Source organism: Scleropages formosus, chromosome 9 (genome assembly GCF_900964775.1).
Source record: "Scleropages formosus chromosome 9, fSclFor1.1, whole genome shotgun sequence".
NCBI classification, from domain to species: Eukaryota; Metazoa; Chordata; class Actinopteri; order Osteoglossiformes; family Osteoglossidae; genus Scleropages; species Scleropages formosus.
The window spans coordinates 25,634,391-25,650,591 of NC_041814.1; the positions used below are offsets into that span (position 1 = coordinate 25,634,391).

The following is a 16,201-nucleotide window of genomic DNA, read 5'->3' on the forward strand; positions in this document are numbered from 1 at the left end:
ATAATCATGAAAGACTTCATAATACCTGCAAAATTACATTTTTTTAAAAAAATCTTCTATTTCAAATTGGTGCTGCTGTGGGTCCAATGACTTTTCTGTGGGAATAAAGTCTAAGAGCGAGACATGGTGACAAATAAGGAGCGGCTTGTCTGGAGATTCTCGTATAACGGGGCCCCGTATAGCGGGGAGCGCATGTAGGTATAAACATGGTGTGGGCGGGTAGGGAGGTAGAGACAAAAGGCGAATAATTACTGTGAGAGGAAGCACAGCTTTATTACATGACACACAGAGGGCGGAAAAGCCGCAGAAATCCATTCACTTCATGAATGTCTCAAGTTAATTTGTTAAATAATGGAAATTCTCAAAGGTCACACACAGATAAGATTATAAGAGTCGGAAAACAATCCAACGTTTGAACTGCGCATTAAGATAATAGTGCGGAAGTCAAAGGTGAACGTTGAAGAACTTAATCCTTTAGATTTTACCAACTTTCGCATTCAGTACATAAGTGCATTAAAATTCCTTATAACTTGTTAGAATTTTTTTTTTTTTTTTTTTAAAAGAAAGTAGTACTACTAATGAGGGGGGTGCGACGGAGCAGTAAGTTTGTCCGGGTCCCGCTCTCTGGTGGGTCTGGGGTTCGAGTCCCCCCTGGTGTGCCCTGCGGCGGACGAGCGCATCCCGCCCTGAATGTGTTCCCTCCCCCTCCAGCCTTGCGCCCTGTGTTGCCGGGTTAGGATCCAGCTCCCCGCGACCCCGCTTGGGACAAGCGGTTTCAGACTCTGTGTGTGCGTGTGCGCGCGCGTGCGAGAGAGACGATTACTAGTAAGTTATCAGCCTGGTGAGGTGTCACCCACGCAGAAGTCGCGGTTTAGCTGGGTATGTGTTTGCGTTTTCAGAGCTGCCCGCTGTATGGGCCGCTTTTCGCGTTTTCAGTTCTGAAGGTCTTAGGTTCGAATCCCGCTTCTACCGCAGAACAAATGCTCAACGTGACTGATTTTGTGCGTTACCTAATGTAATGCACAAGTTGTATTTTCCATGAGATCATCATGTACGTCGCTTTGGAGACAAGCGTCTGCTAAATGAATAAAAATGTAAAGTAATTTACCGAATGTATGCAGTGAGAACACCCTGATGTATAAAAGGGCAAATATGGGTAAAAGTTGGTTGAACCGAATTGGACAAATGTGTAATAATAATAATAATAATAATAATAATGATGATAGCGGCACTGTCAGAGGAGTGCCGGGGAGTGGCGCATGTCCCCTCCCCGAGAGCGCCCCCCCGTGCCCGGGAGCCGCCGGTGCACACGCTCTCGCGCTGCGCTCCGCCGGCTCTATTGTGTGCAGCGAGTGAGGAGAGAAGAGAGCAGAGCGGAGCGGAGCGGAGCGCGGATCCACGGAGCGCGCGGGCCAGCCACTGCGCGCGCACTGCTCACTTGGAGAGAAAGGAGAGAGAAAAGAAAAAAGAAAAGAAAAGGAAAGGAAAGAGGCGAAAGAGAGAGGAGAGGAAACGGGGGAAACTCGCAGCGGGTTGTGTTTTACAAGAAGAAAAGGAAGAAGAGGGGAAAGACGGAGCCGCTCGCTCGGCTCGACGCGCGTTCACCACCAGCGCCGGCTGATTTTTCTAAAGTCTTTATTTTGTCCTCCTGCAAACCGCGAGCGGATGTGAGACTCTCGCATACACTCTCTCTCGCACGCACGCACACACACGCACACACACTCAGTCACACTCTGCGTTTCAGCACCACCGGCGAGAGGCACCCCCGCGCGCGCTCCGACTCGCGCGCCCGCCCGCCGCCCCGCTGCCCCGGTCCTCCTCGTGCCCCCGCAGCAGAAGAGGAGCGCGCCGAGCCCCCCGGGACCTGGTCGATCACTGATGATTGATGGTTGACGGTTGATGTTCCTCCTGAAATGGACGTGAGGCTGTACCCCCCTCCTCCTCCTCCTCGCGCAGCGCAGCCCGCAGCGGCCGCGGACCCCCCCTGCGTGGGACCCCCGCACTGCTTCGAGCCCTACTACTGCAAGGTGACGGAGCCCCTCTCTTCACACACACACGCACGCACGCACGCGAGCACACACACACACACACACACACACGCACACACCCTGCACGTCTGCGCTCTTTCTCTAACTCCTCTCCCTGCCTGCGCGCAGATACGCCCGGGAACGGTCGCTCACACTCTTCGTAACTGTCTCTGTCAGTCTGTGCCACATTTCGGGCGCGTGCCGCGCACACAGAGAGTGTGTGTGTGTCCGCGTGTGTGTGTGCGAGCCAGCGAGAGAGAAAGAGAAAGAAAGAAAGAAAGAAAGAAAGAGAACGCGAGAGTGCGTGAAAAGTGGACCAGGAGTGTGTTCGTTGCGGGTCCGGAGGCTGCGTGTGGAGTTGTCCCCCCTCGCGCAGCTCTCGCGCTGATCATGCCGCGCGCCGAGTTTGCTGTGCTCGCACTGCAGCGCGTGCCGGACACACTGGCACACACGGAAGCTAGGAGCGGTGCGGGAAAAGCGGAGTTCCTTTTCCCGGAATCGTGGTGTTGTTGGTCACGCGGGGCGGGCGCGTGAAAGTCACCGCTCGCCGGCCGGGTGGGTCTGCGCGAGCGCGGCGCTCGAGTCGGGGACCGCGTGAGGGGAGACGAGAGGAGAGGAGAGAGGAAAGCGCGCGGGCCGGGCGGGGAGGGGTCCCGTAACGTGGCTCGCGCCGCGCACCGTCTCGTTCCGTGAGCTCGCGCGCTGCCCCGGGCCCGTGCAACGGCACGAGTGAAGTGCGGCGAAACTTTACTTCGACTCTCTTTCTGTTTCCCGTTTCGCTTGGAGGTCGCGTGGCGATGAATTATGAAGGAATTACACGTTCGTTCGTTGAGCCGCGGTTGACGACACCAGGCTGAGGCTGTCGTGGTCGTGGAGGTCCGTCTGAGGGTCTCTGGAGGGCTGCTAAGGGTTTTGAACGTGTGCGACGGGGTGTGAAGGGCTGTGGAGGTGTGTGGGGGTTCCGACCAAGGGCTTCTGACGCTTTTGTGAGGGTTGTAGGGGTTCTTTTGAAGGTTTGTGAGGGTTCTGTAAAGGTGAGGACCTGGGGGGGGGTTGTTAGGATTGAAGACAGGTGGTTTTGGAGGATTTCGAGGCGACTGAGAAGATCGAGGGCTTGCGAAGGTCGAGGAGGCTGTGTAGGTTGTAGATGGCTGAGAAAGCTGTGGAGGTTGAGGAGGTTCCGGAGAGTTTTGAGGTAATTGAGAAGGTTGAGAAGGTTGTGGATGGTTGAGGAGGGTTGAGGAGGTTGAGAAGGTTGAGGAGGATTGAGGAGGTTGAGAAGGTTGAGGAGGATTGAGGAGGATTGAGGAGGTTGTGGAGGCTGGTGTCGGCTTACCAAGCTCTATGTTTGCGATCAGCCCCATCTGGGACACGCTCTTCTGCATTTAGCCTTCAGCCATTCCCTTTAGAACAGGTATTTTCCCTGCTAAAATAATGAAGCTCTTGTTCTGTGAGCTGCGTGATCACGTCTCCATGAGACTGGGTCTCCGGTCATCAAAACACCCCCCCCCCCCGACGCGGGAACAGTCAGCAGTCGACTGGCTGTTACAGTAATTCCACTTGTAATTAATTCCTTAAAAAGACCACCCCCCATGACCTCCATCCCTCGAGCCATAACACACACACACCGACCCACATAGCAGAGAGACGTCAGCTTTACTTACCTCCCTCCTTGACATGTTTTAACAAAACGCTGTTTGATGGCCTCCTTCACTCGTGGGGCAGAAATCACATAAACATGGCATCTGTGCAGCTGCACGCGGTTTTATAAACAGGATTTGATTTGAAGTTACAAGTCGGTCTTGTCACAATACATCTCTTAACGCGCGCTTCATAAATATTACATACTGCGTATTCAGCTTTTAACCACTGAAAGTAATATCTGTAATCTTTGCATTTTTTTAAATTCCAAATAGTAATTCTCTCTTGTACATTAATAACACATATTACTATTATTATTACTGTCGTAGTTAGTATTATTTCTATTATTACAACATCACAACAAAACATTATAAAGCAACATTATATAATAATGATGATGGTGATGATGATGATGATACTACTACTAGTACTAGTAATAATAATAATAATAATAACGGTCTATAAGTTGTTTCATTCGGCCGGCACTTGTACCTCTGGCTTTTTTTTGCAAGGCCTATTTGTTATTCGTCATGTTCACACTTTTTCTCCCTTGTAGGTCAAACTCTAAAGATTGTTAGATGATAAAAGACATTTTTTGAGTGAAAGCGGAGCAAGGCCCGCGGTGCAAACAGAGTAATGGCGGCATTTCGGGAGTAAACGTGCAGAAAACGAATGGCGTGCGGTACGTGGCGTGGAGGGCAGGCCAAAGGACGGGATTGAGAGCGTTCGGAGCGGAGCCCTCGCGCACACGGTCGAAGAATGAAACGGCGACATGAGGCGCGGGGCGTTGTTGCTCTCTCCGTGAGCAGAGTAAACATGTCAGTTGTCTTCTGAGCTCACATTCCTTCCCCAAGCAGGAACGCCGCCGAGAGAGAGCCATTGCACTTTAACTGTGAAAACGCTGACCTAGATACGCAAAGCCTGTAATGCGTTTTACCGCGCCAAAACCAAAATTTACATCCCACATTCACAGCTTCTTATGACATGGCATTTCAGCAACTGGGGCTACATTTAGTCATTGGGCTGATGCATTCTGATAAAGCAGCTCACAACATTAACTTACCTACAATTATTCACCCCTTTATACAGCTGGGTCATTTTACTGGACCAAAGTAGCCAGTAAGTACTACAGGCAGAGGTGAGAGTCAAACCTGCAACCTTCGGGTCTAAAAGCAGCTCTTTTAACCATTATGCTATCAGCTATAAAGCATTGCTTCCTAGCTTTATTTAGTCACAGTAGTACTTAGTTCAAAGTGCAGCCAGTACTTTAATGAGTACTCAGTAATCATTTATACACTGTATTTAGCTGATGCCTTTATCCAGGGCAACTTACGGGGTTAGATTTACGTGATCTACTTGTCAGATTTTCAAAATCACTTTTGAAAAGATCAGAGGCCCTTCTTCTGACTCGTAAGTTGAAGTATCCCTTTGCCTTGAACTGCAGCAGCTGAAATATTTTGATGTGCTGTGTAAATTTATTAACAGCCTCACGATGAGGAATTAAATCATCCCCCTTAGCGCTGCTCTCAGAGTTGCGGCCTTCATGCCAACTTCACCGCCTTCCTGACTTTCACTTCACCTCTTCCCCTCTTGAGCGTTTTCTGCGATTTGTTGACAGAAAGGACAATTGTATATTTAGTAACTGTGCGGAAAATACCCTTATAAAGTATTCTGACCTAAAACACATAACCGGTGTGGGTTTCTTTTCTCTGTGGTGAGTCTCTGCTTCGTCATGAGAATTCAGTCCTCTTCTTGGTTTTGTGAAATTATTTTTTGTTCATTTGGCATAAACACCTGTTTTCACTCCTACTCTATAATTTTCTTAATTTCTCCATCTGAATTATTTTGTTAATTATTATTGGAGAATCAAACACTGTAATATGAAAAACTGAAATAACAGATTTAGAACTCACTGTATTGGATGTGTGATTTTTTTGATACGAGTTCTTAACATTGTAACTCGCTTTGGAGAAAAGTGTCAGCTAAATGAGTAAATGTAAACTATGTAAATGTAAGTTTTACTTTTATGTTTGACTTAATATATTACATTTCCGAATGTGTATTTAAGTGGTGCATTTTTGTACATTTATTTAAATTTTTTCATTACAACTGATTTAAAAGTAATAAGTTTAAGGAGAGTTCCACTCACATCTTTTTTTCATGATGTACTTCATAGTTTTAAGATTAAAATGTTAAAACAATACATAACTTTAATTTTAGCTAAAATAGAAATGCTGGATTACGTAAAGGCCTTTGAAGTTCAAAGAACTTTAGCTGGACAAAGTGCAGGATTTTTATTTTTCTGTCAAGTTTAAGAATTTTCTGGAGTGTTTTGGCAGTGATGTTTTATTGGGTATTTGTACTAATGCACAATCACTGGGTCTCAGTAATGCCACTGCAACAAATTATAATGATTTGCTTTTCATGAACGTTTATTTATAACCGTCTTCTTTTTATTATTGGAATAGAATCGCTGGGAATCACTGTCTATTCAGTGATCATCTCTTTAAATGATCAGCATAATCGGACTGGAGACATTGTCAGCATCTCCTTCAAAACAAAGAGTGGTCATCTGTTCCTGTACTCTTGCCTTTTTTGTGCCTCTTCATGTTACCATGGCAACCACAACTTTCCACAGCAGAGCTGTGTGATGGGGGGTGGGGGTACTTGCTATGTTTTATGTCAGTAAGCCACTGTCTTACATACACTTTTCTTCCTTTGCACCTCAGCAGTTGCCAAAGTCTTTGCTTTTCATGTATTTTGATTAACTTAAATTATAATTCATAAGCTATTATTACTGCTGTTGCTGGAAAGGCACTATATGGTTGGTTTTTAAAATTTGTTGGTAGTTATTACTTAAAAACAATCTTTAATTTTTTTTATAACAAATCAATACAGCCAGAGCTCTTTTTCCCATCGATTCTTCACTTTAAATTGGGGCAGTAGGGACTGGTAAGAGCTGTAGCCTACCACTGGAAGGTCCTGGGTTTGAATCTCACCTCCTGCTGCAGTGCCCTTACACTGAATTCCTCCAGTGTAAATCCCAGTAAGTGGCTCAACATTATAAGTTACTTTGGAGAAAAGTGTCAGCTAAACGATTAAATGTAATTGCATTTCCAGTGCCGTTGCAACCTCATAATAGTCTGTCTTAACGGAGTTATGTAATAATACGTAATGGTTTTCTGCTGCTTACATATCGCACTATATGTAAATTGTTAACAATGACAGAAATAATTAAATTCAACAAATTGTTACAAACATTATAATAGCCTGGGAGACAGCGCTGTTATTATTACAACACAGCACTATTGCCATAAAGTCACGTTCCACTGTGCTGGTACCTCAAGGCCACTTGATGAGTATTACTTGGGCATCTTCCAGTGAAGTGCGTACCAACAGCAGCAGTGTTTAGGTGCGTGTAAGTCATGGCTTCAAGGTTTTACGCTTTTAATTTTTTCAGAAATGGGTTTTTCCTCCCATGCTGTGCATAGAAACAGTGTTCCTTAGAGATGGATAAATTAATTAGCCTTTCATGTCACCATCGTGAAATGATTTGGAGAACTTCCCCGATCATCTTTAAATGTTACCGATTTGTGTTCTCCAGGTCTGCGCGATGCACAGTTGGTGTGAGTCTCATAGTGTGTCTGGTATGGTTTTTTTTTTTTGTTTCCTGTCTGGATTATTGCACACATTGAGTAGGATGTCCTCAGACTCTTGCTCTCAAATTTATTTTCTTGACTTGTTGTGCTTTCTTATAAGAAAGTACATCCAGCATAAATTACTGCTGAATTTATTTGACTGTTGCCATGTAATGCTTTGTGACATCATTGCTGGAGCTGGTTGCTCTGCAGTGCCAAGTTCGAAGCACTTATTAAGTCATTCCGCTCATCACTCTGAATTTCCTTCAACGGAGTTTTTGTGTATTTCGCTCGCTGTTTTGTGTACACAGTGTAACGGACAGCCACGAACGCAATTTAACTAGATTCCGTGACCATGAATGAGAAATATCACAGTCAGCCTGTTTCTGCAGCATTTTAATTTGCTGTAACGGATAAAACATCACTAGTGTGAGCAAGAAACGGTGGAACTTCAGAAAAACAGGAGATCTGGGGTGAAAACGATACGAAATGAGTAGGGTCAACAACGACGCAGACCTTTCCGAAACCGCAACCGTTTTTCACATAAAGACCTACAAACTTAAATGAACGGCAAACGAAAGAACGGGAAACGAATTTAGAACAGCTCCTTGCTTGAGAAGGTTCCAAGTTTACTTATAGCCGGGTGCAGCGCGGTTGCCCCCGGGGACACGGTCAGACACGTGGCCCAAGGTTACAGAGATCCAGGCCTGGGCGCTAATTTCCAGAAAAACCTGTTTACTGCGCACGGCAGATATCGAAGTTAATGATTTACTCCGAGCTAATGACTTTCTGCTGCTGTGCGAGCGCATTGTCCTAATGGAGTTTCGGGACGAGACGTTATTAACGCTAACAGGTAAAGGACAACGCTGGTGTCACTGGGGCAGGCTCTTAAAATAAGTGTGGCGTTTCTTGGTTTTCCCGAGCTTCCCCAATTTGCGTGGCTTTCGGTTCGAATTAAGTCTTTGGGAAAAATGTGATTATATCACAGGATTTCGTGTTGATGTGTGACAAGAACGTCCGTGATGAACGATCAAACTAGCTGGTAGTACCACTGCTGATGAAGAAGGGCATGCTACGTGCATTCGGGCCGTGTGGAAGAATGTTGTCATTTCCAGCCTAAATATTAGTTTGGAAGGAAATTCCGGCCGAAATCAAACACCGGTGGTGTGAAAAAAAAAACGCGCAGATTCCATGCGCGACGTCAGTCCGAAAGCCGGTAGTTGCCGGTCGGTCGAAGCAGTCGGGTGCGGCACGTTTGGTGGCTTTTATCACGGAAAGCTCAGCTCTGCTTCTGCAGCCATTTTTCTGCAGCTCAACAATGCTTCATCAGTCTTCTGTGCGCTGCTGTGGGTAATAAATATCTCGTTTTCAGATCTCCACCCGCATCCAGTTGACTACGGACTCGGCGTCGCTGCGGTGCTAATGGCGCGGGGGCAACGCCGGTCGCTCCCCGCTTCGCACGTTGTCACCTCGGAAACCCACGTGTCGAGGGGGCAGAGCTCGGCGAGAGGGCGCCATCCGCCGTACCGCACGGCTCGAAAGAGAGCGGGAAAAGAAAAAACGCGAGCGGTGAAAGATCTGGGTTATGTTTACTTTTAGCAGCTGCCGCTATTAGCGGGCCTCGGCTGTGCCGCTTTCACGTGTAGACAGATATATGAGTTCACGTACTCATTACTCATTAGCCCACTGTCTCCCTGAAGTACCACGGCGTTGCATTAATTAGATTAATTTAACGGTTTCGTTGCTTCGCGGATCTTTTCCGTGTGTAACTTTACACGCAGCTGCATACGCTTGTAGCTAATCTGTTTAAGCCGATAGATATTTTTACTGATGGATTCAAAGGTTAAGTACCTCCCTCACAGGTACAACCGAACAGGCCTCTTAGTAACTGGAAGGCTTTTGCTTAATGTAGTCAGCCATAAACAGAGCTCTTGATCGTAGACACCGAGAGGACTTTGAGGAGTTTGACAGAGAACGTAAAAATGGCCTTATCACCCAGCGTTTCGATATTTGGCGTTTATTGTGAAAGTTGTGGTTTGAACACGACGCCGGGGCCTTTTACGAGCGGTGAGAGGCAATCGTCGTGATGGTCCGCAGCATTGTGGCGAATCAAAGGGCCGCGTGAGCGGCGGCCAACTCGTCGGCGAGCCGAGGGCGCGTCCGGCCGCCGAGAGGAGGGCGGCCCTTTTTGGGGCGGCGCGCTCACGCCTCCGGGGTGTTTACGTTGCCGTAGAATAATTACGCTCGATTTGCCGATGATGTCGGCAAAACCTGCACCGCGCGATGAGCGTGCAAAGATTTCCGAGGGGGTGACGAGTTCATGATGATTTTCCCGCGATTCGGTGCCGTCTGCCTCAGCGGAGCGACCCGCGTTCAGATGGGTGTTTCCACGGCACCGAATTGCAACCGGCGGTGGGACGACCTCTGAAGTTCCGTCACTGCGGCCGGATTTTTCCTTTTCTCCCGGTATTTCATATGGCGGCGCCCGCTGTGTGGCGGGTCTGGGGTTCGAGCTCTGCTCGGGGTGCCTTGCGACGGACTGGCGTTCTGTCCCGGGTGCGTCCCCTCTTTCTCTGGCCTTGTTCCCTGTGTTGCCGGGCGCGGCTCCGGCTCGCTGCGACCCCGCTCGTGACAAGCGGTTGTTGACATCGGTTGCTTGGTTACTTCATATGGTCTAACTTCAGTGAAAAGCTCTTATTGTAAAATATGAGATTGAACGAGTGATGAGATTTAATTTTTGTTGCATTTGCCACCAGATCTGAAGTCATTTAACTGATGACCTGATTGCAGCACATGGGATCATTACTCAGTATTGATTAATCAATACAAAACATACATTTAGAGCACAGACTCAAAGGTGGGGCTGTATAGCGCTGTAAACTACCTTGTTTCTTCATATGATTAAGACCGATTTCTGCATTTTCTCGATAATGGCCATGTACAGCGATTTAGTGATTTATAGAAGTTAATACAGCAGCAAAGGATTAAAGTGAAAATGAAAAGTCCCCTAAAGGCCTTCTTAACATTAGATCCATGTAACAATTTTGTTTTACTTACAAAGCAATGCTTATGTATTTCACGCTTGAATGAAATTTTTTAAAGACAAAATGTTTTTTTTTTTTTTTTTTTTTTAAATTTTTTTTGAAAGACCCGCTGGATGTGCTTTTTCGGGAAAACGCAAACAGCCTTACCAACAGATGGTGGTTAAAAGCGAGATAAGAACACACTTTTTTGTCGCGCTTCATGTGTCTGAATTCTTCAGCGCCTGACCTTCCCTGCCCCCCCTGAAATGAGATAGCAAATCAGGTTCCTTTGTTTATTTTCATGCTGGGAACATGGGATCAGTAATGTGTGTGGCGTGTGTTTCAGTCAAAGACATTTTCATTTCAGGGGAAATGATTGAGGTCCTTGGTGGCCCGCGGTGCCCGGGCAGGTTAAAAAAAAAGGTTGACCCTGTCAGCATATCACGTCCCGTTTGTTTATTCTCCAAACGGAACTCTGCCATCGTCCCCCCGCCACCCGACTGTTTAAAGAAAACCGTATCAATCTCCATCATTTCTCATCAGTGCAACTTAATGACAGATGAAGAACATTAAGAGTTTGTTCTATTTATGTTTGCAGGCGGAGGCCAAGGGGTCTGTTGCAAGAGTTGAGTCCATGAATCCACTGAGTGCCTCTGTCTTTCTTTTTTTTCGTGTGGGAAGTTTATATGACATTTTGATAAACTGCATGAGGAGTTACTTTAAATGCCAAGTCAGGATAAGAGGGATATAAAAGGCAAATGGAAGAGACTGGAATTCAAATAGTACCGTCAGCTGCGTGGTGAGAGTCAGGGAGGAGCTGGGATTCGCTCCAGATCGATTTGTCAAGTAGCCGAGCATCCTGGAGAGCGTGTGTTGAGATGGAGAACGATGTTGTTGGGTCTTGCGCAGCTCCTTCGAGGTTGCGTCAAACGGCAGCATGGAAGCGGGTGACGGTCGCTACGAAAGGGGATGATATTTAAGGCCCAGTGGCTCGAAGGTCACTTTGCAGAAATTCAAATGGAAATCCATTGTGGTTTTTGGTGGCCTTGAGCGTGTCAAGTCCATTTATATGTCTTAAAGCAGAGGGAATGAGTGCAACTGTGCTGACCTTTGTCTATGTATTTGAAGTAATTAGTGCCTCTGGAGGGTGGGGTGTGATGGGGCGTGGTGGCGCAGTGGGTTGGACTGGGTCCTGCTCTTCGGTGGGTCTGCGGTTCGAGTCCGGCTTGGGGTGCCTTGCGATGGACTGGCGTCCCGTCCTGGGTGTGTCCCCTCCCCCTCCGGCCTTACGCCCTGTGATACCGGGTAGGCTCCGGTTCCCCGTCACCCCGTATGGGACGAGCGGTTCTGAAAGTGTGTGTGTGTGTGTGTGTGTGTGGTGTCTCTGGAACCCCCAACATGCTCTGGTCGACAGCACCACGGTAAATCCACACTTGCAGCAAAAAAAAAGAAAAAAAAAAATAGGACTGAACATGCTGAGAATGTTTGTATTTGAAAGCTGCAAATTTGCGCGGCGCTAACATTTTTCAAAGAGTCCTGGGACCCGACCAGATGTTTTAGACTTTCCACAAGAGCATCCGCTTTCGTTCAGTCTTTGCTTTCGGCGATGCTTGTATAGTCATCGCGCGATATTTCCGTCGAAGGAGCATTGATTAAAAGTGCACCGATGACTGAATCGTAAATGGGAAGGAAGGATCTCCCTCACACAGGGATGCATCCGCAAGCGCACGCGCTTTTCGATTTTTCTCAGCGTTACGGTTTCTCATGAGCCCAAGCTAATTGCACCACTTGTTGGGGGAGACAAAAGGAGTTACCGTCGAAGTTCCCGTTCAACAGTCGGCCGGCACGACTCGGTGAGCGCCATCAAAAGGGCTTTTCTTCTGACTGACAGCTGTACGGGAGTGTGATGCGGGGAGGCAGGTAGTTACACGATGGCTAGAGCTGCTGTGTTTGGACCTATGAGAACCGGTTTTAAGGCCAGCTTCCTGCTGTAGCGCTCTTGATCAAAGTACTTTCCCTAGATTGGTCCGTTAGAAAGTACCCAGCTGCTTAAATGGTTAAAACTTCATGAGTTCATTATAAGAAGAGTGTCTGCAAAATGAAAAAAAAATGTGTTGTTGTGCGATTCTCAGACGCGCGTGGTTCGATAATAATTCACACCCGTTCGTCCTTTCTTGACGGTTCACCATGCAGCGCATATCCTGTGTTTCCAAACTGTCGTGCAGAGAACTTTGGAGGGTGGCTTTTTCAGTCAGACAGGAGGTGAGAAGAAGAAAAAAAAAAAAGCCAAATGCTCTCAGAATGTCATTGGGGCACAGCTGCGCACCATAAAAACCACATGATGTAAAGGAGTTCGGTCTCGATGGTGCCAAGTGTAAACGTACCATGTCTTCCTTTGTGTTTTCACTGATAGTGAGATGATAGGCCATGCGAAACGTAAATGTGTTTTGTTGTTTATTACTCAGCTTTGTGGTTTTGGGTCATTGAGTACTGATAATATTGAGTATTGATATTATAGCAGTATTTCGTTTTCTTACGTTCATTCTGGCAGGATGTCTTTTTAGATCGAGTGCCACCGTTTCGGCTGTCTCGTGCGTCACGAGACCCACTTATTTGCCTTTACGGATTTTTTTCGGCGCTTTGCCGAGGCCCGCTAATGACCAGTCGTAAAGCTTCAAGTTGAAAGTCAAAGGCTAATGTTCAGCGCTGGCCTTCTGCAGATATCAGTTTTGCTCACCATATAAATAGACCTGGTTGTATTTCTTAGTCTAAGCGTTGATGTGGCAGCGGGTATCGCAGTGGTTAGAATTGTTGGCTTGCAGTTGAAAGTCCCTGATTCTAATTCTGCACCTGGTGTAGTACTCTTGAGCACAGTACTTACCCCGAATTGCTGCAGTAAGAATACCTGCAGTCTTAATGGGCAAACCACTGTAAAGTATGGGCAGCGTGTAAATGTCTTGATTAGGACTCAAAGGAGCCAGCTTTCAATCCCATTTCCATAATCCTGGTACTTACCCAGAAGTGATGCAGTAAAAATTGCCCAGCTGTACAAATGGGTGAACGGTTGTAAATTGCAGGAGAAAAACACAAGCTAAATAAATAAATAATAATAAACAGTAATAAAGGAGTTGGGAGGCATGGGACAGCTGGTAGCGTAGTGGTTAGCGTGACTCCCTTTAGATCCAAATGTTGCAGGTTTGAGCCTTGTCTCTACCTGTAGTACCCTTCAATAAGGTAATTGCTCTAGTAAAAATTACCCAGCTGTATAAAGGGGTAAATAATTGTAACCTTAACATTATAAGTTGCTTTGGAGAAAAGTGTCAGCTAAATGAATAAATGTAGCCAAGACAGAGATATGGCTCAAGAGAACTATTTCTGGTTCCTAACAGAGTCTAATGGACTTATCAATTATATGATAAACTGGGAAATTAATATTTATGACAGATGTTTTTCTCGAAGAGTGAAATTATTGGTATCTAGTCACACTGTGAGCCAACAAACTTTGTTCTCACACAGCTACTTCACACCACGTGTCTAGATGACCTCTACAGCACGACTGCCGTGGAATCGAGAGCAACGCGGGGTGCGGATTTCATGATAGCGGAACTCCTTTTTCTGTGGTGCACCTGCCAGAAGAGGCAAAAAGGCGGTGAGAATAGCACAGTGATCTAAGCTGTCAACCCGCTTTGAAACGAAGAGCCCCCGAGGATCTTGGTTATTTAGCGTCTTCCATTCTGAACAATGAGGAGCCTCCGTGGTACCTTGAGCGGGCGAGCTCTACGCCCGACGCAGCGGCGCGAGGGAGTGTCTGATGTTGGAAGCACTCTGACAACAGCTGTCTTTGTTAGTTTGGTAATTTAAAATCTGGCATGTAACTGCAGTCCAAGTTGATCTAGAGCGAGATTATCTCCGCCACATAATTGGCGCTCATTCTTCGCCTCCATGTCAGCTAATCTCGTACGATGGAATCGGAGCCAAAGATCAACTCATTAAGTAGCAGAACATAATGATCATAAAATCTGTACATGTGTTTTTGCCATTTTGGCTCATGGAACGAGACTGCTCTCCCCTCCCCGTGATAGTTTCAGAATGTTGGCCCGAATCTGTGATTGGGAGTCGTTCAAGGCATTTCGGTATGGTTTGCTTTCCCAGTGACAATCCAAACATGACTGTCTGATTAATCTCCTTTTTAAGGAAAAAAAAAGAGAAATGTCCAAACAGATGGTGCAAGGAACATGAATTTAGAATGGCTTAATTGTTTGGTTTTTTTTATCTCGATACAAACATATTGAAATGATTTTCACATAAAAGTCTTCTTAAGAATCTAGGAGGCCATTTATGCGGTATGTATTTGGGCTAACAGTAAACACCCACATGTTCCAGTTATCAACTGTGTAAATGTATCTTCAAAGCCTGTTTTCTTGCTTTCATGCAGTCTATTTATTTGCTGAAGTTGGATTTGTCTACTGTGTGTGTGTGTGTGTGTGTGTGTGTGAGAGAGAGAGAGAGAGAGAGAGAGAGAGAGAAAGAGAGAGAAAACCCATCTTCAAAGGGAATAATTATCTTAACATGATGGAAATGCCACTCGCTGCCCAGACAGAAAGATCTATGCAACACGTGATCAGCTGGTTTTAGGGGTTTGTCTTTTTATCGTATGCAAGATACACACCCGTTCCCCCCGCGAAGGGCAGCAGCTGGCACAGCGGTTGGAGCCGTCACCTTCCAATCAAAGGTCTCGTGTTTCAGTATTTACCCTAGCGGAGAGCAGTAAAATTTACCCCGCTGTATAAATGGGCGAACGACTCAAAGCAGCTTAGTGTACACACCCAATGTAAGTTAAACTGGCAGAAAGGTGTATTATTATTATTAGTAATATTAATAATAATGACACTGGAGGTGTAGCGCAGCACAGGAGGCGCCGTGTCAGAAAAGCGAATACGACTCTCCTGTTTCGCTGCCCTGCCCTTTCCGATCCAGCGAGACGGGCCACGCCGTTGTTGAAATTAATTGCCCGTGGCTCCTTCTTTTATTTATGGGCTTATGCCGACGGTAAGGTGACACCTGCCGCCTCTTCGGGGCCTCCGGACTCTTAGCTGTTAACATTGACCGTATTGTGGGGAAGCGACCGCTGCCCCGTAATAACTGCCAGGTCTGATTTTTTTCCCCTCCTGCCCTGCACCCCCTACCCCTCCGCGTGCAAACCTTCTTTAACTCGTTTGTGGCACGGAGGAAGGGAGGGAGGGGGTTTTGAAAACGTGAGCTCTCTCCTGATGATCAAGAACCATCCTCGAGAAGCTGCGCTCCACAGGAAGACGGCGGAGGGAGGGGATGAGTGTCGATACGGCGCATCTGCGCCAAGCGGGGCCAAACTCCTTCTTCTTTCTGCTTCTCAAAAACTGCAAATATAACTCCTTGTTCTTATGATCTTCTGTCTGATAACCAGACAAAAGAAATAACAGCAAAGGAACCCGACTGAACGATTCATTTTTTTTTTTTTTTTTTTTTTTTTTGTAATCTGGGCCGTGATCTCGTCAAGTAACACTGTAAATTGTTTATTGCGGAAACGTCTCCTCGTGAAAACCAGCAACAGCAAGACTGTAAGAGTTCCTCGAAGAGGGTCTCTTTCTGTGTGTTGTTGCTTGGCGTAGTGGTTTGAGTCGTCCTCTTGCAGTTGCAAGGCTGGTGTTTGGAGCCCCTGAATACTTTAACATCTACGATCAAGAATCTTCCTCGAAACTGATACAGTAAAAAGCTGTTTAAATGAGTCAATAAATCATTGCGTGTTGCTTAAGGTGCAGATGATAAAGATTTTGGATGCTTCAGGTGGTCTTCAATGTAGAAGCTGGCAGTGCTAGTCCAGGGAACAATCCTG

At 46.5% G+C, this 16,201-nt stretch overlaps 1 protein-coding gene across 1 annotated transcript in view; it reads left to right on the forward strand.

Annotated features, from left to right (window-relative positions):
- Positions 1-1,383: 1,383 nt before the first annotated feature.
- Positions 1,384-16,201, forward strand: part of tox (thymocyte selection-associated high mobility group box) — a 75,995-nt gene continuing 61,177 nt past the window's right edge. The window contains exon 1 of the mRNA XM_029254504.1: positions 1,384-2,027. Coding sequence (XP_029110337.1) covers positions 1,914-2,027 — 114 coding nt within the window. The 5' untranslated portion in view covers positions 1,384-1,913. The remainder of the gene's footprint in view (positions 2,028-16,201) is intronic.